General features: G+C 45.8%; 1 protein-coding gene across 4 annotated transcripts in view; it reads left to right on the top strand.

Moving 5' to 3' along the window:
• The first annotated feature begins 240 nt into the window (after positions 1-240).
• LOC134097557 (A-kinase anchor protein 7) overlaps positions 241-23,245 on the top strand; it is a 34,071-nt gene continuing 11,066 nt past the window's right edge. For 3 of the 4 annotated variants that reach the window (XM_062550447.1, XM_062550446.1, XM_062550445.1), the window contains exons 1-7: positions 241-1,053; positions 1,593-1,727; positions 2,857-3,002; positions 4,341-4,477; positions 5,588-5,748; positions 6,875-6,987; positions 8,574-8,721. In XM_062550447.1, coding sequence (XP_062406431.1) covers positions 726-1,053; positions 1,593-1,727; positions 2,857-3,002; positions 4,341-4,477; positions 5,588-5,748; positions 6,875-6,987; positions 8,574-8,721 — 1,168 coding nt within the window. In that variant the 5' untranslated portion in view covers positions 241-725. Of the gene's footprint in view, positions 1,054-1,592; positions 1,728-2,856; positions 3,003-4,340; positions 4,478-5,587; positions 5,749-6,874; positions 6,988-8,573; positions 8,722-13,952; positions 14,022-23,245 lie in introns of all 4 variants that reach the window. The other variant, XM_062550444.1, reaches the window with a different exon arrangement.

Genomic DNA, 23,245 nt, shown 5'->3' with positions numbered 1-23,245 from the left:
TGTCCAGGGTGTTACAACAATGCCTTCAATACTGTTCAACTTGAGAAATGTAGAGTTTGAACACATTACCAATGCGTACTCGATTCCGATACCCTGCCTAGGACACCAAACCACCCATTTTGAACTTTCGTTTTCAGTTCGTGCTCATTGGCCCTTAGGTGTACCCGTACTTCAAGTATGTTTACAGTGTAGCAATGGGTTGTGACATGCTACTTGCATGTTAGCATGGGTACATGAGGATGAAGGAATTATGCACCCTCCACTCAGTAGCTAACGCTAATCTATAAATAACCTTTTTATAAAAAACACGTCAGTCTGTTAGTTGCTACGGAAGACATATCAGTAACACAGAAAAACAATATTATACGAATGATATAGAGGAATGCAAATGGGGATTTGAAATAGAATGCCCATTCTGATTGACTTAAGTTAGGTCTTTATTTCCAGGCTACAACAGGTGCTAAGTAACGGTAGCATAGTTAGCTGGCTGGTTTGCATGCAAGACGAAGTGAAAGGTTGCAAACGAAGTGACAGCTAGGGCAATTTGCTATTGATCAAAACGGTTGTAGTTCTAACGTTACATTTGGGTTTTAACATAATTTTAACCATAGTCGATGGTTCTTTGACACACTGAATGAGTGTAATCCATTACTTTGCAGCAAGTCTGCTGCTGCTGCATACAACCTTAATGGCTAGCTAGCTAGCTAAGTTAACTTAAGTTTGACATGTTTGGACGGCACATATTTGAAACGCTGACCAAGCTCATAACTCTTAGGGGCGTGCAGTTTCCTGCGTCCGCAAATGTCCGATTACTGGTTTGTTCTAAAGAGAAATCATTTCAGCTAACTCAAGCAAGCTCTTGCAGCATCTTGCCAAGAAAGCTAAATTATATGGACATGCAACCTCCTGGCGGCCTCGAAGTCGCCTCTCTCCTTGAGGTCGATATTCCCATGGAGCATGATAGTCATGAGTTATCATCTGCAACAGTTGCAAGTAATGATGCAGTCCCTGCAGAGAAGGCTGCAAGTTCTGTGCAAGGAGACGTCAGCCCTGGTGAGACCCTCGTGCTTTCTTTGTAGTCAGTTGTCTGCCTAATCATCGAACTCCTGTCAGACCATGCTCAATGGCTCACATTGTTGAGATGTTATTAATGGCTGGCATTTCATAGTATTAAGTTAAAGTGTGCTTCGTTTGTCTTTATTCAAGTTTTCACTTTAGGTTCAGTGAATACATCAATTTGTTATAGATACAGTGTGTATGTCAATGGGTGAGTATGTGTAGTGCAGGCTACAGTAAGTATGAGTGAATGAGGGGGTGTATGAGCGAAAAATGCCTTGGGTTACAGGACTCTATCATAGATATGTGGGTTTTTTTCAGCCTGCTTTCAAAACATCATGATCGATCAACTGTTGCACACAAACAGGCCTATTATAATATTGCTGTGCTCTAGGTTGGCGCATCTTCCCTGAGATGAACATTTGTCTGTGTGCAGTGTTTTCCCTTCATCATTTTGTTACATGCTGGACACCTCCCTAATACGAAGTCATTATCCGTGCTGTTGCATTTCCTTTGTTTTTGTGCACGATAAAAAGAAAAGGCAAAGCGAGCGAAAAAGAAAGCCAAGAAGCCTCGCGGTCGTAAGAAGCAGCCAAAGACACCAGAGTGCACTGATGACCTCATGGCAGAACTACCTTTTGCTGGCACAAAAGTGTGGAAAGACCTTGAATGTGAGTGACTACTTGACCTTTACTCTTTTGTCTTTTGCCTGACTTGCTACAGTATGACTGCTTCATTTGATCTGTTTCAGCACCACTTCATCAGGTTTGTTTTCAGAGCAATGATTAACAGTTTTAAAAAAAAATGCATGCTGACACCACTGAAATAGAAATATATTAGTATGACATACTGGCAGGCATTTCTAGATAAAGTTGCATATGATGATATGAAACTGTCAGCCTATGCCTTTTTGACCACATAGAATGTTTTCTGCATTTAAGCTGAATGTAAAGCTATGTGAGTCTAAAATCACATTTGGAATCTAGGATAGCAATTTTAAACTACAACTACAATTAATGGCAACATACCTCCAAAAGGTTGAGCAATCCTAATGTTTCCAATGGCACGGCCAGTTCCGTCTGTGCAGTGTTGTCCACCGAGTTAACTTGCCCTTTGTCAAGACGAAACATAAATTTGACTTTGGGCTGTACCACCGGCTCCAGTTAATTTAGTGACAAGGGACTGTGTGCAAGGCTTTGCTGTGGTTGCTACGGTTGCCAAGTGATGCGAGGATCTTCCTAGCACCGCAGCTGCCGTCACATTCAAACTGTAGCCAGCTGTCGGACTTTCATGAATAATGCACGCCTTGTTTTGCATGCGGACTTCACAATGCACAGGCCTCGACACCGCCCATGAATACAGGCTCATGCATTTGTGAAAAGAGAGAACATGCAAACCCAGTCCATGTATGTCAAAGGGGCTTGAGCTCCTCAATACAGTACATTGGTGATGACATGTCAGTGGATTGTTATGCATGTTTTGTTACATGCATGCTTGATGAATGACATAATGAATTATGGGTTAATTGATGATTTTACGTGATGGTTGGGAAGCTGCAATACGCTGCAATATTTGCCATACAGAAAGTTTTAATTTGTGACAGGTTTATTTTTTGATTGATGTTAGTTACATTATGTTATGTCTAGAATTGGTATTGATTGGTTGCTGTTTTAGTGTAGCCATTGTGTAGCGAAAACAAGGAGTGAAACTAAGTGAACTCCATCTTCAATTAGTTCCATAACATCTCACCAAGTTGTAGCAAAGACTGTACCAGAAAGTGTTCTTGCCTATGCGTTGCAGTTACAAGCTCAGAGCGACTGAAGAAAAAACGGAAAATTGGTGAAAGTGGAGAGAGTGAGGAGGATGGAGACAAGAAAAAAAAGAAGAAGAAAAAGGAGTCTCAACGTCCAAATTACTTTGTCTCGATCCCAATCACTAACCCACAGGTACCTACTCATTTTATTCTGCTTACTTCATATCCTGCCATCATTTATTACATTACATTTAGCAGACACTGTTTTTGTCCAAAGTGACTTACACATGTCAACTACATTACAAGGGATTACATTGTCCCTGGAGCAGCATGGAGTTAAGTGCCTTGCTCAAGGGCACAATGGTGGAAGCCAGGAATTGAACCGACAACCTTCAGGCTACTGCACGCTAGCCAAGCTTCTTAACAACTACACTACCACTGCCCCTACAGAGTGCGGAATTATAAATAATCCAGCCATTGTGGCGCTGAGAAACATGTAATTTATGGTATACTCAAAAACATTTTAGTGAACTAAACATTTACTTTAGCACCCCATCCCTCAGGCACCGGTTTATACGGGAATAAGGAGGATGGAGATCAGCGTAATGGGGTGTTGTGTAGTTCCATAGACGCCTTAAATCAGTAAACCAGATCATGGTTTTTATCAGCCTAATGGGGTGTTACTGGGCTTAACAGATGTCTTAAATGAGTAAACCAGACCATGGTTTTGGTTAAATAAATGGATTGAATTAATGATTTACCCGGAAAAAGATTAAGTGAATATATAGATTGTAGTAATAACAGTGTTTACAAATGCAGAGAATAATTAGAAGTCAATACAATGACATACAATACAACAGTCTCAAAGGCTATTAGACTAATGCCCAAAATCAAGACAGGAAAATCCCAATATAATGGTGGGTAGGGCACACAGATGCACACACAGACAATCACAGTATCAATACAGGGATGCAATTACAGAGTTCAATACACCACTTTCTCTTTGGAGTCACGCATTAAGAATATTAGTATTTTGCTTCTAGGACTTAAAGCCATGATCTAGTTGTTGCCTGTGACAAGATCAGTTAATCAAACTTCACTGAATTCAATATGAATATATTGATATGCAGAAGTGATGTTTTTTCCGAAATCAAGTGTCCTACGATAAAATAACTGTTGGCATACCCTGAAACTTTTACAGGAAATGTAGCTGTTAAAAGGATCATTTTGCAGTGTAGGGCACTAAAATGTCTTGTTTAAGCTGTGGCCTTCGTGCAGATTTTAGTACTGAAAGTAATCTAATCATTTAATAATCTAATCATCTTCATCTGTAGGCACTTGGTGAGTTGAAATGGAATGACCAAATTGTATAGATATTTTGATTAATGCGGAACCAAGGACACCCATTCCATCTGCAAGAAACCTGTCTCATCTGTGTGTGTGTGTGTGTGTGTGTGTGTGTGTGTGTGTGTGTGTGTGTGTGTGTGTCTGTGTGTCTGTGTGTGTGTGTGTGTGTGTGTGTGTGTGTCAGATTAAGGTGGAGGTGGAGGCGGTCCAGGCGGCGGTAATCCGGAGAGACCCTCGGCTGAGCCGTGTTCTCATCCCCACCGGCAGCCTGCACATCACGCTGCTGGTGACCCACTTGGGCAGTCAGGAGCAAGTCGACTCGTGAGTGCCACCTTCTCCTCTTCACATGCATACACACAGACACACACACACACACACACATATATATACACACACATATACAAACACACACACACACACACATATACACACGTATACACAGTACACACACATACAGGCACTGAGGACACACACACAGGAACACAAGTCTACTTCACTTACAGGCACATGCTGCTTGTATTTCTCACACGTACCCCTAAATGGACACACATACACACACACACACATACACACACACACACACGTATGTAAACACTTCCTCCCACATGCAGACTCTCACCCATTCTCATGGACACACACACACACACACACACACACACACACACACACACACACACACACACACGCGCGCGCACGCCCCCCTGCGGAGCTCCTCCTTCACTGGGTGTGAGATGTGGAGTAGACTGTCTGACAGGCAGCAGGGCAGCACAGGCACCTCTTTGTTCATTCTGTTTGCAGAGCTGTTTGTTTATGTAAACACTTGGCTAGCCGTCGCTGTTTTCTATCCTAAACATCTAAATGATGTGTGTTTGTTTGTTTTCTTTGTGCCTTCTGAAATGGACAGAAATCAGGCAGCAAGCAGAGTAGCTGCAATTGAAAGTAAACGCTTTCTCCTTTTGCTCCAAAGCAATCAGCAAGGAGCCTGCTGATTTTCTTAAGAGCCTCCTTGAGGTGGTCAAGCACTTCAGAACTGTGTTGTGGACAAGGAACTGAGTGGGTCCATTTGAGTTTGTTAATGGGAATTTTGTATCAAGCCATTTCTTGTATAAATCTCTGTATTTCTGTAAACACACAGCCTGTGTTTATGTGGATGTCCATAGTTATAGTTCTCTTGTGTCTGATTGTAGTGTTCCCGCTTGTATTTTATGTGTTTAGGCATTTTCGAAAAGGGCCATCTTTTAACTGTGTGTTGTGTTTGTGTGTGTGTTAGTAGTGTGCACTTGTGCAGATGTGTGTGTGTGGGGGTGTGTTGAGGTTGTCTGGGGGCGTGTTTTAGCAGGATTAAGCATATGGAGCTGATCTCTGAGAGTGTGTGTGTGTGTGTGTGTGTGTGTGTGTGTGTGTGTGTGTGTGTGTGTGTGTGACTGGCAGGGCGGCGTGCGCTCTGGACCACAGCAGGCAGAGTGTGTGTGAGCTGCTGGAGGGCCGGGAGCTGGTGCTGCCCTTCTCTGGCGTGACCAGCTTCAAGAACGAGGTGGTGTTCGTCCAGCTCGCTGAGGGGGAGCACGTCAACACGCTGACACAGATCGCAGGTACATGCTCTTCTTCAGGACCTCACCTGTGTGTGTGTGTGTGTGTGTGTGTGTTTGTGTTTGTGTGAGAGAGAGAGGGTGTGAGAGAGAGGGTATGAGAGAGAGGGTATGAGAGAGAGTGTGAGGAAGAGCGAGAGAGAAAGAGAGAATTCTGACAAACTGCTACAATTGACATCTTCTGTATTCATTCATTCATTCATTCATTCATTCATTACATCCATCTGTTCTTCTAGCCAGTAAACTTAGTAGAGTTAATAGTAGCTCTCTAACTAGATTTGTGTAGATATTTTCCAGGTCATGTCTCAGACCATCGTGCGTTTTATTTTATTTTGTGTGTGTGTGTGCACACGCAAAATTGGATGTACCTGTATGTCTAAGGGTGTCTGAGGGAGTGTATGTATGTGTATGTGTGTTTAAGATGAATTGAGAGAGTTAGCTTGATGTGGCACTAAATCGAAGCTTCCTCGCGGATGCGTGGCTATTTTGGCCCAGCTCATTTATTTTGTATGACGTGCGGCCGGTGTTGTGTCTGAAGGCGTGTCTGCGGCTCCTTAAAAGCTAAGGGGAGCAGAGCGAGGAGGAGGCTAGCACCCTTTACTAGCCCCCCCCCACCCCCATCCCACCCCCGCTGTCCCATTTTATTCCATCCAGTCCTATCCTCCTCCTGACGTTACCTCTGACCTGCTAAAGCTGAGCTGACCCTCACCCTGGACAACCCCCTCCCCTTCCCTGAAGCCTCCTCCTCTCCCTCCTCCTCCTCTCTCTCCTCCTCCTCCTCCTCCTCCTCCTCCTCCTCCTCCCTCTTTCCTCATTGATTATCTGCTCGTCTTACTGGGGATAGAGTAGCTGACTCGCTCCCCTGTGCAAGTGGAGCAGGCGATCTCCTCCAGCCTCGCTCTCTGTGTATCTACCCCCCCCTCTCTCTCTCTCTCTCCTCTCACTCCCTCCCTCCCTCCCTCTCTCTCTCTTCCCCTCTCCCTCCCTCCGTCGCTTTGTTTTGTTTTCTTCTCTGCCGTCTCGTCCTGCACTCGTGTTTATCTTCCTCTCACACGTTTCTTCTTTGGGTGCTCTCTCACTCTCTCTCTCTCTCTCTCTCTCCCTCTCTCTCTCTCCCTCCCTCCATCAGAGGCAGTGAGGCGGACGTTTGTGGAGCGGGGTATCGCTGTGACGGACGACAAAGCCTTCAAACCTCACCTGACCTTCATGAAGCTCTCCCGGGCGCCCAAACTCAGGAGTCAGGTAATCAAAAGGGGCTCGCTGACACCCCTCCTCCCCCCCCCCCCCCCCCCTCCTCTCCTCCTACCAACCCACCACCCTCTTCCCGTCTCCCACGACAACACCATCCGCCAAGTCTCTGAATGCACTAGGAATTAGGAAGTAGACGGAAGGCGCGCAAATTTGACTGGGATGCAGATTTTGGGCTGAGTCATCGCTGAAGGCTGGAGTGCTAAAATGTCACGCTTTGGATCCTGGAGAAAGAGCTCAGAGCATATGATTAAACGAGACCCTCACTGTCTCTCTGGCATTGATTGAGTTTGCCTTCCTTGATTGACTCGGCTTTTACTTCTCCCTTGGAGATACACTGCATTTATCTCCCATGCTTGTAATGGCCATTTTTCATGTGTGCGTGTTATTGATTTTTTTGAGCAGGAAAAAATGGTGTGTGTGTTTGTGTGTGTTATGCAATATAATTTCCGTGCTTTGCAATATCATTTCTGTGCTTTGCATCATCTTTGTGACTGGTGCCCTTAGCAGGGTCACTCAACATGTTTGGCGTGGGTGGAAGAACACTGAGGAAAAAAAACATAATCTGACGTGATTTAAAAAGTCTTTCCCAATGAAATTAGAGAGGGATCTTTAGCAGTTTAAGCTCCTGGTTTGGTGAGATGCCACCTGCATGCGTAATTTTGCCAAATGGAGCAATCTGTTCAGAAGCACCCAGAAACAGTGTGTATCCGGGGGTTGGGGGTTGGTTGGGGCTGTCCACTGATGTCCAGTCAGTCTCACTAATACGTACCAGGACAGCCACTGACCCCTCGTCCAGCAAACTGTAAACAGCCGGACTCGCCTCAGCTGCAACGAGAGTATTTTTAGAGAAGCCGCTCGCCACTTTCTTAGTGAAGTTCTTCCTGTACGGACAGAGAGATGAGGTCAAGAGGACAGGACAGGAACGAGAGACGGAAATGAGGGACAGAGGAGAGGACAGGAACGAGAGATGGGACTGAAGGACAGAGAAGAAGACAGAAGGAGGGATTGAAGAGAAAGAGAGAGAGAGAGAGAAAGAGTGAGAGAGAGGGGTTGACTCTGCAATCTTTTCCGTTGATGACACCCTTCCTGGTGTAAGGGTTATCAAAGACCAGCAGACAGCAGTAGCCCCTGTCTGTACGCACTGTTCTTTTGCTGCGTTGTACTTTTGTGTGTGTGTGTGTGTGTGTGTGTGTGTGTGTGTGTGTGTGTGTGTGTGTGTGTGTGTGTGTTTTTTAGGACTGTGTAAGTTTATGCTTTGTTTTTGAATGCAGGTTGGTGTGGGTGTGTATGTGTGTTTTGATATTTACATGTAAATAGTTTGTGTGAGTATTTAATACAGGTGTGTGTTAATGATTATGTGAGGGTTTGTTTGTGTGTGCGTGTGTGTGTATGTGCGCATGCATGTGTTTGTATGTATATGTGTGTGTGCGTGCATGTGCTTGTGCGTGTGTGTGTGTGTGTGTGTGTGTGTGTGTGTGTGCGCGCATGTGTACAGGGTGTGGATGTGGACATGTGCGGATGTGAGATAACTAACTTACTTACTCATCTGAGGACCTCTCTGGCTTGCGCTCCACCAGGGCATTAAGAAGCTGGACCCGGAGCTATACGCCGAGTTCTCCCAGCAGCGCTTCGGGGACGAGACCTTGTCCCGCATAGACCTGTGCTCCATGCTGAAGAAGAAGAGCCCCGACGGATACTTCCACCGCGAGAGGTCCGTCAGCTTCGGTGAGTCTGCCCGCCGGCGTACGTTTACGGGTGGGGGGGGTGGGGGGCACCGGGGTGCTTAACTGAAGCGTTCCGTTCATGTTGCGTCTGCCATGACAATTAGCTTCCAGTAAGATCAATAAAACTGGCTGGCACCCGACATGATAGCGGTGCGTACTTTCGAAAAGCAATAGTCCTCTAAAATTGTTTCCACGCATCGCTCTCTGTGGCACGAGTTTGGAGATTGAGCAGAGTTTGATGTGGTTGTTTCTGTGTGCTGAAATGTGCTACTTATGTCACTGGCATCAAATGAGGAGTTTTTAAACTTTTATTAAAACTGGTGAATTCAAATTGGGTTTGGATATTCAAATGGATATCAACATATTTTTTGCATTTGTTAGATTTCTGTAGTTTCTGTAGATTGTCACACGCATATAGTGGGTGTGAAATGTAAAATTCAAGAATTAAAAACATATTAGTGTAATATATATAAATAATCTATAACCAACAGTTTTGTTATCAGTTTATTCAGTAATTTACATTTCAAACATTTGGTCAAAGTCTTCACTCTGGGACCTCAAGTGCAAAACTAATGTGAATGTGAAAGGTGTCATGTTGCTTGCCTGTGTTGTTTTGCTGCTTGTTTGAATGTACTGCATCTTATGACCACTGGGGGGCAGCAAAATGTTTTTTTTTTCTTTTTTTTTTTGGTAACACGTGGACAGCAGATGACCTCCCCTGATGTGGCCAACAGCTGTCATCTCAGTCTGCATGCTCATAGCCAGCACATTCCCATTAGCCAGCTGAGCTCTGGGTTCAGAGCTGCCGTGAAGCCAGCACTCTCATCATCACACTCACATTCACTCACCATCGTTTAGCTTGGTGTCGCTCTGCTTCCTTATTCTACTGGTCAGAGATCAGCTCTCCGCACTGCTGATGTTAAGACGCCACATGCTTGCATAATGTCTCTATCTGGTTGGACAGCATCATTTAGTGTGTCCAATAGCTGATCGTTGTCTGAAGACTGCAGCAAAGTCCTAATAGGCAATTCCCAACCCTGGCCATCTTGGTAACGTGCAGTTATTTTGGGTTGCTATTTTGCTATTCAAGTGAATGGGAAGGCATACAGAAGGGTTTTCATAATGACATAAAAGTACATCAGGCAAATCTATGTTTTAATGTGAATTCAACAATACAAAAATACACAAAAAAGGCTAAATAACACTTTACTCTTACATTACTTGCATTATAGGAAGCTGCCCTACTGGCATTACAAACTAACTGTATACATTTCTATGGGAGAGTCTTTCAGTGCTTTGTCTCCTCAATAGAACTGTAGTCTGACTGCTGTTAGAAAGGACTGCAGTGTTGTCTGTTGGCCAGTAGAGGGCACCCTTGTATATAGCTGGAACATCATGCTGCTCCTTGTGTTTGTTATATGGGGCAGACTATTCATTCAAAAGTACATGGACCATCTCCATGAGAATTTATTTTCGTGGCAAACGTTGTAGTTTGCTTAATTATATGTTTTTTTTTAACATGCACTACTGCTTTGAGACACTTGGTTTAGTTTGGTCCCCAAGTGCACTGAAGGCTCTAGTTGCCCATAGTATCATATTCAAACCAGTTCTCGCCACACTTCCATCTCCCAGATGCATTTTGGGTAATATATGCTGTCCATATACGGTATTGAGTTGTTCCTTTGCTTGAGAGTGAAATGCCGAGGCCTCTCTGGCAGACATTTCCATCTCGCTCTAGCAAGTCTCCAGTGTCTTATGAAACTAATCAATAGCTCGAGGTGTTAACGGTCTGTGCACTCCCGCTGCAACAGAGGACAGAGGATGCGCCCTCTAGAGTTAACTGTCGGAACTGCATCTCAGGAGGGTCAGTCTTGAGTGTCAGGCTGGTAATGTAATTTTTAATTAACAGGATTACCGTGCGAATGGTGGAGAGTGTCTGTGGGGACCAAGTGGGCTTAAAAACGCGATAAACTCTCACAGTGTGGACGTGAGGCCCCAGTGAATAGAGAACTCAGGGTAGATAGTGTTTTCCAGGTTCAGTCATTTTTGTGAGGGAAATGACAGTGACGGGCAGCAGCGGATCCGTCAATAGCCACCTGCACAGTGGCCCGTTTGTTTTGTCGTCACCTCATGACCAAAAGCAGCCAATCACCTCTGTGGACATATGTTGGTAAGATTGCTGCTCTGCTACTAGCCAGTAAACATATCAAATACAGACTGGGTGTACAAACAGCTGTGCGTCACGGCCCATATCACATTACTTACAGGGTAAACACACTGAAAATCAGATTAGCACCTAGTATAGCGGTCACCCCCATTACTCATGATACAGCATATAGAGCAGTTCTAGTTGAGCTTAAATCATTTATGTGACAACCTGGCTTTGACTTGAGCGATTGATTGCTGAAGACGGGGGTGGGGGGGAAGATGGATGACCGAGTTTAAAGAATACCAAGTGTATTGAACCAGGCCCGCGGGACTCTAAATCGGCTATTTCACCAGACCTAATTATATATTCTCTATAAGAACAGGTATTGACGTAGAGAAGTCTTTTTAAGTGCGTCAGATGGCTTGTGAGGAGGATCTGCTTCGAAAGTCTGGCCCACGATCTGAGAGCCGATTGAGAGGAGCCTGGTCCCTGAAGGGTTGAGTCCAGTGCGTTCATGCTACACAGAGGTGCTTTGGCCTCGCTAGTGGAGAAGAGAGTGAAAAGGACGATGAGGACGGATAACTGGAGGAGAAAATGAAGTCTGTGCGATTTGGCTCAGGTGCATTGACGCCGTGATGAATTGCTTTGACCGCACAGCACCATGAAACGGATGATTGTGATTGGATGGGACTTGAGAGATAGATGGTATTTACAGGGCAGGCAGATGTTTGGGGGGGAGGGGGGGGGCTTGTAAAAAATCCAGTCTGCCGACTATGCAGAGAGAAACCCTGACCCTTGGCACCCCCCCAGACATCCTTATCAAACATGCTCTGCGTAGGCATCTCATTACCTTATAGGTAACCGAGTGATATAAACTGCAGCTGAAGCTCAGGAACTAAAACTGCAGACTGGATGCTGGAATTCTAAAATGCTCTTTTTAAAGGCATCATTATTATGGTTATGGTTGTGATATTTAGCAGACGCTTTTGTCCAAAGCAACATGCAAATAACAATAACGCAACAATTGAATTAACAGTAAACAATGTAAAAGTTGGTAGAACTACATTAAGGAGAATAGCAATCATAAACTACAATGTCAATTCGATCAATAGCTTAATGACAATGTATAAATACTATAACATACAACTGTAATGCATAAGAAACGCTTAATAAACTAAATGCATGCTGAACAGATATGCCTTTAGACCCCTCTTGAAAGGCCCAAAACTATCACAGGAACGGAGAGCACTGGGCAACTCATTCCACCAACAAGGAGGGAACCACTGAGGAGAGAGTCATAGAGCTAACCCAGTGTGCTCAGTGATAACGCAGCACGTGAGGCATACTGTCATGTGAGAGCTCGCTCAGAAATATTTGACAACATTTTATTACACGGCTCTACAGAGTGCTGTGGAAAGCTTTGCATCGTGGTCCTGTTTGCTCTGTCGGGACTTTTTCCAATAACGACCAGCAGACAATATATTATTCCTTGTGTGTTTTGAAAAATAACTGGTGAAGATCAAGCTCTTGTTTGAGTTTTTGGAGGTTGTATTTAGAAAGCAGCACTAGTTGATCTAGTTTGCTGTCTTCCGTTGGCAGCATTACATGAGGCAGAGAGAGAGAGAGAGAGTGAGAGGGAGAGGGAGAGAGAGAGAGAGAGAGAGAGAGAGAGAGAGAGAGAGAGAGAGAGAGAGAGAGAGAGAGAGAGAGAGAGACATTCCTGCCTGCTCGAAATCAAATTTAATTTACACACCCGGCGCTAAGTGTTCATCTGGAAATCGTCCAATTGGCCAGCGCTAACGAGGAGGAAAGAATGTCGCTGCCGATGCTCAAGCAGGCACTTGCTGTTTTTTTTCTCTCTCTCTCTCTTTTCTTTGTTTTCTTTTTGTTTTTATGGTGCGTCATCACCTAAACCAAACACCCCCGCTAATACATCTCCCTTTTAGATACTCAGGATGAGAACATATTTTAATATGTGGGAATAAATCGTGCTGCAGCGGGGGGGTGTTGGGGGGCGGGGGTGGCTGGGTCATGGCATCCACTGCTGGAGATGTGGTTATTAGTGGCCAAGGCAGTAGGCTGAATTTACAGTGTCCCAAAGCCCTGTGTGATCTTTTGGTGGCATTTTGATTTTGTGTCTTTGTCTGTGTCTGTGTGTGTTGCGTATAATTATGGGTACATAAATGAGGTTGTACTTGGGGTGATATGTGTGCTTGTGCGTGTGCGCGTGAGTGTGTGTGTTAGGGCTGTGCAATTAATCGATTATTCATCAATTTTGACTCCCAGTGATTATGAAGACAACATAATGGGATTATAGTGATTATTTTGCTGCATTCTGTTTTGTTCTCATTTTGTCTTGAGTGAGAAATCGAGGACACTCCCTTGTTGTACAATGTTGACTGTTGTATGCATGCATCAGGGGTTGTCAGATTGGGTGAATGTGAGTCTCCCCTTAGGGTACATAAGGACAGCTAGTGAGAGTGTATGTTTGAAAGATGTGTGTGTGTGAGAGAGAGAGAGAGAGAGAGAGAGTTTGAGAGAGATGTTTTGTGTGTATGTATGTGTGTTTTAAGAAGATACTAGTCCTTTCACAGTGTCTCCAGATGTGTTCTGAAGTAGATGAAGTACTGAGTGTTGAAAGACAACTATTTTTGAAGCACACGCCTTTCACATCAGGTGTTGATGTCAAAAACACATACACAGGCACACACACACACACACACACACACACCACCACCAGGTCCCCTGAAAGGTGTTTGTACCATAGAGCCAGGGAAGTGGCGTACAATATGCTGATTTTAAAGATGGTCTCCTTAATTGAAAACTCAATATTTGCTACGGTGCACAATTCAGTGTTCTGCCTTTCGCTTCTTCCTCTTTATAGATCTCTACACATCCATTCCCAACCTAATCGCCTAAATGATTTAGCTAGTTAGCTGCTGCGTCCACATCAATGGGACCTTTTTTTTCCCGAAGCTTCAACATTGACGTGGCTTGAAATGGCACAATGTTTTGACAGGAAACGATTGATTTTCTCATGTATTTATTCTCTCGTTCTCTACACCTCCCCCTCTTTCTTTCAGTCTTTCTCTCGTTCTCTGGTTCTCGATGCCTCATCAAACTGTCTTGTCATGCTTGTCAATCTCACGCAGGTAAAACCCCTTTGAGCAAAGGCTACCTTTGGCCTCACCAATCTCTTGCGTTTATGATGCTGCTGGTTTCCTTATTGCTGGTTTGACCAGAAAGATCCTCTGAGCTCTCGCAAAACAGTGACGGACCGCTTCCCTCTACCCCTCAGCCCGTGTATACACGAGGTGCATCAATATTTAGACATTCTAGCCCAGCCTGAAAGTGTTCGAATAAATCCCCAGGACTACAGCCATCCATAAATTGTCTTCCGTGGTGTTCTTCCCCCCCCCCCCCCCCCCCCCCCTGTACGAGCTATTGCTCACTCGTTACCCCAGCACCGCTGTTTTAAACAAGACTGCCGGGGTGAGAGAGTAAAGCTGGCGCGCTGGAAGAGAAATGCCACGAGTCACAGCGCATGAGAATGGATCAGGAAGTGTTTGTCCAACGGTGTCCGGTCCCGTCCTCTTGCCCGTTGAATCACCAGCAGAGCAACAGCGTCAGGCTTGTGCCCAGGAGTGCTGTGGTGTAGGATCTCCTTAGATGGAGAGAGAGAGAGGGAGAGAGAGAGAGAGAGAGAGGTGGGGGGGGGGGGGGCAGACGACAGGGATGGAAGCTGGTGATGGTGTCTCCAGTGATTTCTCGTCCATCTGAAGTGACCGCTGGCGATTTTATCGGTGTTTTGAGCAATGATTAGAACAGCTCAACGGCTCAAGGGACCGGCCAAAATGGGTTGTGGACTTGGTGTTCTTGGAGTAGGTTTGATGACTGTTATTATGAAGCTGTGCGTGCATGCGTGCGTGCGTGCGTGCAAGAGCAAGAAACATTCATTGCTGTTGCTTGACGGGGGTTTGAGTGGATTGATCCTCAGGCTCTTGGCACGACAACACCCCCCCTCTAGCCCCATTGTTATTTTCTGGTCCTTTTTTAAATCCTCTTTTCACTCTGGTCACAATCTTTTCTCACAGCCTGTCTACTTCCCCAGCTCATCATCACAGCTGGATGGATGGATGGATTGGGGGTGGGGGGGGGGGTGTAAGCAGTCTGGATGTAATCTTCTCTCCTCAACCAGATTTCCCTCCGAGATCTCTCTCCTCCCGACTGTAGACTTTCTCCTTCTCCCCACTGACTGTTCGACTGCAGACCTGTTTGCAAGTAGTTTGCCTGTGTTTCCGTGTCTTGGAGTGCCTTGCGTGTGTGGTATAGCAGAGAGGATAAAAGTTACTCCTAAACTGGATGAGGTGCCTCAGTCAGGTCCCCCACACACACACACACACACACACACACACACACACACACACACACACACACACACACACACACACACACACACACACACACACACACACACACACACACACACACACACACACACACACACACACACACCTACCCCACGTTTCCCACTCTGCCGTATGAGAGGCAGAAGTAGGTCAGGGATATGCAGGATTGTTCTCAAGAGACCAGAAAAAGAAGTTAATCCATTTTGCAGCAGACTGCTCTTGCTTTGTTCTCAGTCAGGCAAAGTTCATGCAAACAGATTGTGTGTTGTTTTTACAGGGTGTCCGTCTGTGTCTGTCTGCCTCTGTGTGTGTGTGTGTGTGTGTGTGTGTGTGTGTGTGTGTGTGTGTGTGGATTATATTGCTTTTCAGTGAAGGGACTTGCCAATAGATTTTTCACCCCCCTCTTTTGCATTATAGATGAATAATAGACTCAGTTCAGTGTTCACTGTGATTCACTACCAACAATGTAGAGAACGACAGCAAAGTTAGACAATACACAAGTCATGCAATGTTGAACTAAAAGAAAAAGAATTAGCACTGATTATTAGCAGATCAACAGGCTGGTTAAGATGTGTGGTGGCTGCGCTAGCCAGCTAAAACAAGCAAAGCAGTCTCGCAAGCCACATTACAAGCTGGAACAAGTTAATATACCCTCTCAAGGTAATACATGTCCGTAAATGCTTATTTTCTAGGTTTGATAGTTTATAAAAAAAAAACACTTCAAACTGGCTTCTGTAACTTGTTGCTGCTGCGTAATGTCCTACACCAGCTTTAAGGCATTTTGTTTTTGTTGTTGTTTGAAATAAAAGCCAGTAAGAACACCCCCTCACGCAATACAAAGTCAATAGACAAAGAACAAGCTCAAACCTACAGAGGTCTTCCTAGCTCTTTCAAGGTCTCTCTGCTACTCTGTCTTATCTCGGTCTTCATCTCTCTCCATTCCATCTCAGCCTCTCTCTCTCTCTCTCTCTCTCTCTCTCTCTCTCTGTCTGTCTGTCTGTCTCTCTCTCTGTCGCTCTTGCCTTCTCTCTCTCTCTCTCTCTCTCTCTCTCTCTCTCAGTCTCAGTCTCACTCTCTCTTGCCCTCTCTCACCCACTGGCTGAAACCCATAGAGCAGAGGAGCAGACGGGTGCCAGAGCTCAGTCTGAGCGTAACCACACCTGTCTAAACAGTCGGCGCTGAATGATGAGCGTCAGCCTTTGAGACGGCACATCGGGGCCTTTCTGACACTCAGCGCTGTCACACTGTGGCTTTGATAGGCGCTGAGTGCAGTGCACTTCGTGCGCTCGTCAGGCAGAGTTGCAGTACCCACGGCCTCTTCTGTTCCTCTTTTCCCCCACGTGCACGGGCTGCTGTGCTCTTGTGGAGTTCCTTTAGAGCTGTTTTTAGAATTCACCTCATTTTCCTGCGAAGGACATCGGTTAGCAGCTGATGGATGGTGGCTGTTGCTCCTGGGAGTCGCCGTGTAGAGGCGTGCACTGACCCCGAGGTTGAAGGAAACACACACACACACGCACATACACACACACACACACACACTCTCACACTCTCTCACACACACACACACTCAAAATACATGTTTATCCAGCTCTAGTCTAGACACACTCTTTGTCTCTAGACAGAAGAGAGTCTGTTGAATTGTCCTTTGCTTTATATGCTGCATTGGTTTTGGTATCCATAGCAAAGGCATTTTCTCAGGAAATGTGTTTTACCCACAAAAGCAGGAATATAGAAGTTACTATGAGCCCTGAAATGAGTGCCCTGTAAGATTGTTATTTTCATCTCTGCTTCACCTGTGGATGCAGGTGTTTTGACGTATTTTGTGGTTATGAGTGTTTTGTACACTCCGCATGTGCCATTTGTTTATTCCGTGGTGCCTCATTCAGACTAAATGAAATGAAAGTGTGTGTGGCGTCTGGTGTGACTGGTTGAGTGCTAAGAAAAAGCCTGGTGCCTGTCGAGCTGAATAACTCAGTCAAGATTCGTTTCCCCGTGATGGACTGAGATGGACTGCTGTTCAATAGCTCGTGATTTTAACGATCCCCGCCCATGGCATGCGCATCGTCCCTGGAACAGAGGAAGTAAACAGGAGTGCAGAGATGGCCAAGGTGTAATCAGCAGAACAGAGGCTGAGGGTTGATGTGTCTGTCTGCCTCTGTGTGTGTGTGTGTGTGTGTGTGTGTGTGTGTGTGTGTGTGTGTGTGTGTGTGTGTGTGTGTGTGTGTGTGTGTGTGTGTGTGTGTGTGTGTGTGTGTGTGTGTGTGTGTGTGTGTGTGTTGTGCCTTAAGGGTGACCATGGCCATGTAAGAAAGCTCGTGGATCTTTTTGGAGAGGTGATTTTTTTAATGGATTTTACCTCATTCTGCAGGTTTATAAAATCAGTGGCAGTTTTTTTTTTTTTTTTTTTTTCCTTTTCTTGTATCTTAGCAACTCGATTTTGAGTACACGTGAGCTACAATTTCCTCACTTTCTAAAAATCTCATCACTCGCACCAAAATGATTTTGTGCTGGGTGTTTTTTTCTTCAACCCAAGAATCCTTGGTCATCATTTCCACAACTTAACGGAATTCATTCCCGACGGTTTGCCTGCGAATATCAGCTGTTTGTGTTTACAGCTTTGCCTAATTGCATCTCAAGCTCTCTGCAATGGGGAAAGCCTTCCATATGGGCCGAGCATCTGTACATCACACCCTGTGTGTGTGTGTGTGTCTGTGTGTGTGTGTGTGTGTGTGTGTGTGTGTGTGTGTGTGTGTGTGTGTGTGTGTGTGTGTGTGTGTGTGTGTGTGTGTGTGTGTGTGTGTGTGTGTGTGTGTGTGTGTGTGTGTGTGTGTGTGTGTGTGTGTGTGTGTGTGTGTGTGTGTGTGTGTGTGTGTGTGTGTGTGTGTGTGTGTGTGTGTGTGTGTGTGTGTGTGTGTGTGTGTGATTTGACAGCTGTAGGACTGCACAGCATTTGGCGTTGCTGTGGACACAGGGGCACATAGCCCTCCAGAGCAGTAATAAAAGTCATGGCAGTAAAAAACGGCACGACACGCGGAGAGCTCCCAAACACATTCCTGGGAGAAGTCCTCTTCCATCGCCTCCACTGGGCCTGGTTAGGGAACGCCGGGCTGAAAATAACGTTTCTCCCGTAGCTGGCTTGGTTCTACACACGGAACAAGGCCAGGGAAAATTGAAGGCGTACTTCTTTCGAAGAACACTCAGATGACAAGAATGGTTTTCCAGTTGGTCAAAAAGGGTGTTGTGGATTTTTTGAGGGCCCTTTAAACTTGCCGTCTCACCAGAAGATGTCATAGGCGGATGAAGGCTTCAGATAATTGAGTGATTTCACAGCGGAGTGGTTTGTGATGGCCAGCACTACGCTGCAGGATTTGACTTTGACTACTTTGACTGTAACCTTAGTAAAAACGTCATTGTCTGGGACTCAAATCGCACACTTCCGTCTGTACAGTGCTAGTATGCACTGAACACTTGCTGCGTTGTGCACACTTTTCGATGGTTAATGTTCCAATATCTGCACTATCTACTTAAACTAAGTATCTGAAGTGTGCAAGTAGTTGGATCGAGACACAGCCATTGTTGGCAACTGTAATAAATGTAGGAAAATCCAGAGCTACGCTTGCGGATGAATGTCTTCCTGACTGGATTCCGTCTCCACCAAAAGTATCCCTCAACACCCAGCCTCCCCCGTCCTCTTTCCATAGACTCGTGCTCGTCGACTGCCAGCTATGTTTTGCAGTTGGCGCATTTTTCTCTTAGTTTTTTTTGTCAGTCCGGCTCCGAGTGGGAACACCCCTGCACAATATGTTCCATCCAGCCAAAGCCCCCAAGATGAGCGCACCATCTGCTTGGTCTCTCCCGGCCCAAATAACATCTGAGCATGGCCTCGCTGGGCTGCATTTAGCCAGGGCTCTCCCCACCAGCCAGTCGAGACAGACACGATGACCCCCCCCCACCCCCCCGATCCGACTCCACCGATCCGTCCAGGCCTGCTGATTAGTATCGATCGACTGGAGACGCGCTGGTCTGAGCGAGACCCGGCAGTGGCGGACACCAGTTACAGGAAACTCCAAAAAAAAAAAAAAAGTGGCTTGCTAGAGTGCAGCCTCTCTCTCTCTCTCAATTCAATTCAATTCAAAAGTGCCTTATTGGCATGACAAATATTTAGACATGTGTATTGCCAAAGCAATTATCACATACATTGGACATACAGGTTTAAGACATGGACATAACAACAGACAAATACAACAGACACATCTCTCTCTCTCTCTCTCTCTCATTTTCTCAGTTGCTCATTTCTGGTGTCTGGACATGCAGTGCCTGGGAGCGCCTCGATAACCGCGCACCCGTGTTGTCCTCCGGATATTACATGTTGTGTAGTATTGATCTGAAGGTGCTTGTTGTGGGGATTAATAATCCTCTGCAAGTACAACAAACCACTCCCATTACACACACACACACACACGCACACACACACACACTATCTCTCTATCTCTCTCTCTCTCTCTCTGTCTGCCTGTCTCTTTCTCTTTCTCTGTCTCTCTCTCTCTCTCTCTCTCTCTCTCTCTCTCTCTCTCTCTCTCTCTCTCTCTCTCTCTCTCTCCTCTCCGTCTGCATTGTGATGATTGATAGCCAGTCTGGACACTACAAGATCTACGAGATCATATCACACTGAACATCATTAACTTGTCAAAAGTGGAACAAGCAATCTCAAGGACATAAAGCACAATAAAGAGCTGCCATTTAACACGTACTGTAGCAATAAAACCTGCATTATTTTTTTTTACAAAGCATTAACCTTTATCTGACTTTAAACCGGCCACGCAAACACAACCAATTTCACTGCGCCGGTCCTAGTAGACTGGCTACTTGTCTGGCTGTTGCATGAGGTCCCACCCAGGTTAGATGATCAGCCCCCCCCACCAGTGGACTTATCCTGCATGTCCTGAACCCTCAGCTACACGGTCCACCGCAGTGACTCCGTGTCATGCAGTGGGGTTGCCAGACGCCTCCCTGCGGTTTGGGGACAGCGGGGCGTCGGTTTTTAACGCCGGCGTAACCTTTTCAAAATGCTTCACGCGCAACCGCCACCGCCGCCGCCACCACCACCACCGAGCTGCTGCTACAGCAGTAGTCTCAAACAAATGTAACATAGCACAGCTGGGGAGGAGGCACTGCTGAGAGAGAGAGGGAGAGGGAGGGAGAGAGAGAGAGAGAGGGAGAGAGGGAGAGAGAGAGAGAGAGAGAGAGAGAGAGAGAGAGGGAGGGAGGGAGAGAGAGAGAGAGGGAGTGTTTTTTTCAAGGGTCACGTGTCCACACGCATGGGATGAAACAGACACAAGGCTGATGTGGGCACATACACACAGAGTGAGAACCACAGATGTGCTCTCTCTCTCTCTCTCTCTCTCCCTCTCTCTCTCTCTCTCTCTCTCTCTCTCTCTCTCTCCCCCCCTCTCTCTCTCTCTCGGAGAACTTGCACAGTGACCGTGTGTTTGTGTTGTGGGTGCATTACTCTCCCCTGGTCTTTGATCTTATCTTGGAGATAAACGAGTAAAAGAAACATGCACTCTTCCATTGCTCTCTACTCCAAAAGGCAAGCACACACACACACACACACACACGTACACACACAGTCGCTTTGTCACTAATCCAAGAAGCCTCTAATTATCTCCAAATCGCATCTCTGTAGATATCTGTTTTTGGTTGTGTTCTTCCCCCTAAAACCATTTGCAGCCTTCCAGCCAGCCCAGGAAATTAGATCACAGTCTAATTGAATGCCATTTGCAGAGCATCAGGGATCAAGTCATGAGGAGCTGGGTGGGTCCTGACCGTCCTGGTGACTTACCTCTCTCTCTCTCCCTGCTCCTCTCTCTCTCGCCCTCTCTCTCTCTCTCTTTCGCCCTCTCTCTCTCTCTCTCTCTCTCTCTCTCTCTCTCTCTCTGACTTGATCTGTCTGCATCCAGTGCTGGGTAAAAGCATGTTGTGCTTCAGCAGTGCCCTGAGGACTGTACCTATTCATATTAATTTCTCACTCTCTTTCTGAGAACATAACCACAAAACATATGAAATATGTACACATACAGTATTTGAAAAGACGACCCCGTTATGTGACCGCAGAGTCTCCGAAACAAACTCTCTCTACGCTCTCAGTATGCTCCGTTGATGTTCTTTGAATAGAACCATTTGCCGTTCCCACATTCGCGGAACAATGAGCACTTCCAGTTGTAGCGTTTCCGCACGGTGTCATCTCCTCCTTCTCACTTCTGGTACCAATAACGGCATCATCAACAGCCTATGACCAATATAGAGCCAAAACTACAAATGCATATTTTGCAGTTTTTATATATTTTGTCTGTCTTCTGGATGGATTCTAAATATAATATATGATATATAGAACATAGAGTAGCTAATAGAATAAGAAATACATGTATATGGTCATCATAACACTGCTAAAACAGCAAGTCTAATAGATACCCAAGACTGCATACTGTACTACATATACCATCTCTTTCTGCGCCCTCTCCAGCTGTGGGTCCATTTCTGATCTCTCTCTCTCTCTATCTCTATAAATCTGCCTGCACTGTATTTCTCCCCCTCTCCCTGTGGCGTTCTATCTGTCTTTCTGCATAAATCTGCCAGCCCCGGCCATGTCTTTGGGTGCCGTGTGTGGAGCTAGCTATGGATTCATTTGAGTCTAGTTTTCTGTTGGATCTATCATTCTGCCTCTCCTCTCCTCCTTCTCTCTGTAAGTGTGTGTGCACGGTGCGTGCATAGTGTATGGGAACTGTCCGTCTGTCAAGATGGATCTGCTCTGTCCCGTTCACCTGTCAGTCTTTCACTCTCTATATTTCACCACCTCGTTTGGCATCTCCCAGACCCCTCCTCTCTGGCTCTTTCTAACCTCTCTACCCTCTAATACTGTATGAGGGAGTAGGCTAGAGGGGTCAGATGTGTGTGTGTGTGTGTGTGTGTGTGTGTGTGTGTGTTCTCTCCGTGTGTGTGTGTGTGTGTGTGTGTGAGAGAGTGTGTGTGTGTGAGTGTGTGAGTCGCACCCTGCATGGGCAGCGCTGTGTGTTTACGCTGCCGGCTTTTCTCCCTCTTTCGCTTCAGTGGTTCTTCGTCATGATGCTCCCCTACACACACAAGCACACAAGCACACAAGCACACAAGCACACACAAGCTACAGAACCACCAACAACCCCCCAAACCCCTAGCTAACCACTGGCCCTCAGTCTCATCTCATTAGATGATGTTGTATTTTTCACCCAAATTCTTTGGACTCCACCACTGGGTCCTATCGCCATGTGATCTCCAGTAATGGAGTCGAGTAGAAATGCTAGAAATCCAAATCTGCCCGCAAATGACCCCCCAGGTTGGCGGACGTCGTCGCTACATACAGTACATGCATTTAATCCTAAAGAGACCACGTGTGTTCCCTTTTTAATGCGCGTAATGGGCCGGGAAGACAGTACAGGACAAAGGCTTTCCGATTATTCCTAATGCGCAGTAGTGGCAAACTACTGTACATCTGCCATATTCATTTGGCTGCAGGATTCCTTAGCACCATACTGCTTTTTTTCCCCTTTTACTCTTACACACACACACGCATACACTCAAAATACATATTTATCCAGCTCTAGTCTAGACACACTCTTTGTCTCTAGACAGAAGAGTCTGTTGAATTGTCCTTTGCTTTATGTGCTGCATTGGTTTTGGTATCCACAGCAAAGGCTTTCTCTCAGAAAATGTGTTTTTAAATGTGCTTAAATATTAGCCTGACCAGCCAGAGCCACATCAAGATGTAGGGTCTGGGAACTCACCGTAGGCAGGGCTCAATCGGAGGGGTGTGATAAACAGTTGTCTTTCAAATACCCTCTTCACGCAATAGGATAACGCTAAACGAATCATCTTCTTGTTTTCAAGTAGCAGGATGCGTAACCGTCGCAACTTCTGGTCGCACGTCAGTCACC

This window comes from Sardina pilchardus, chromosome 12 (assembly GCF_963854185.1).
Source record: "Sardina pilchardus chromosome 12, fSarPil1.1, whole genome shotgun sequence".
Classification (NCBI taxonomy): Eukaryota; Metazoa; Chordata; class Actinopteri; order Clupeiformes; family Clupeidae; genus Sardina; species Sardina pilchardus.
This window is presented reverse-complemented; position numbering and strand designations above follow the sequence as displayed.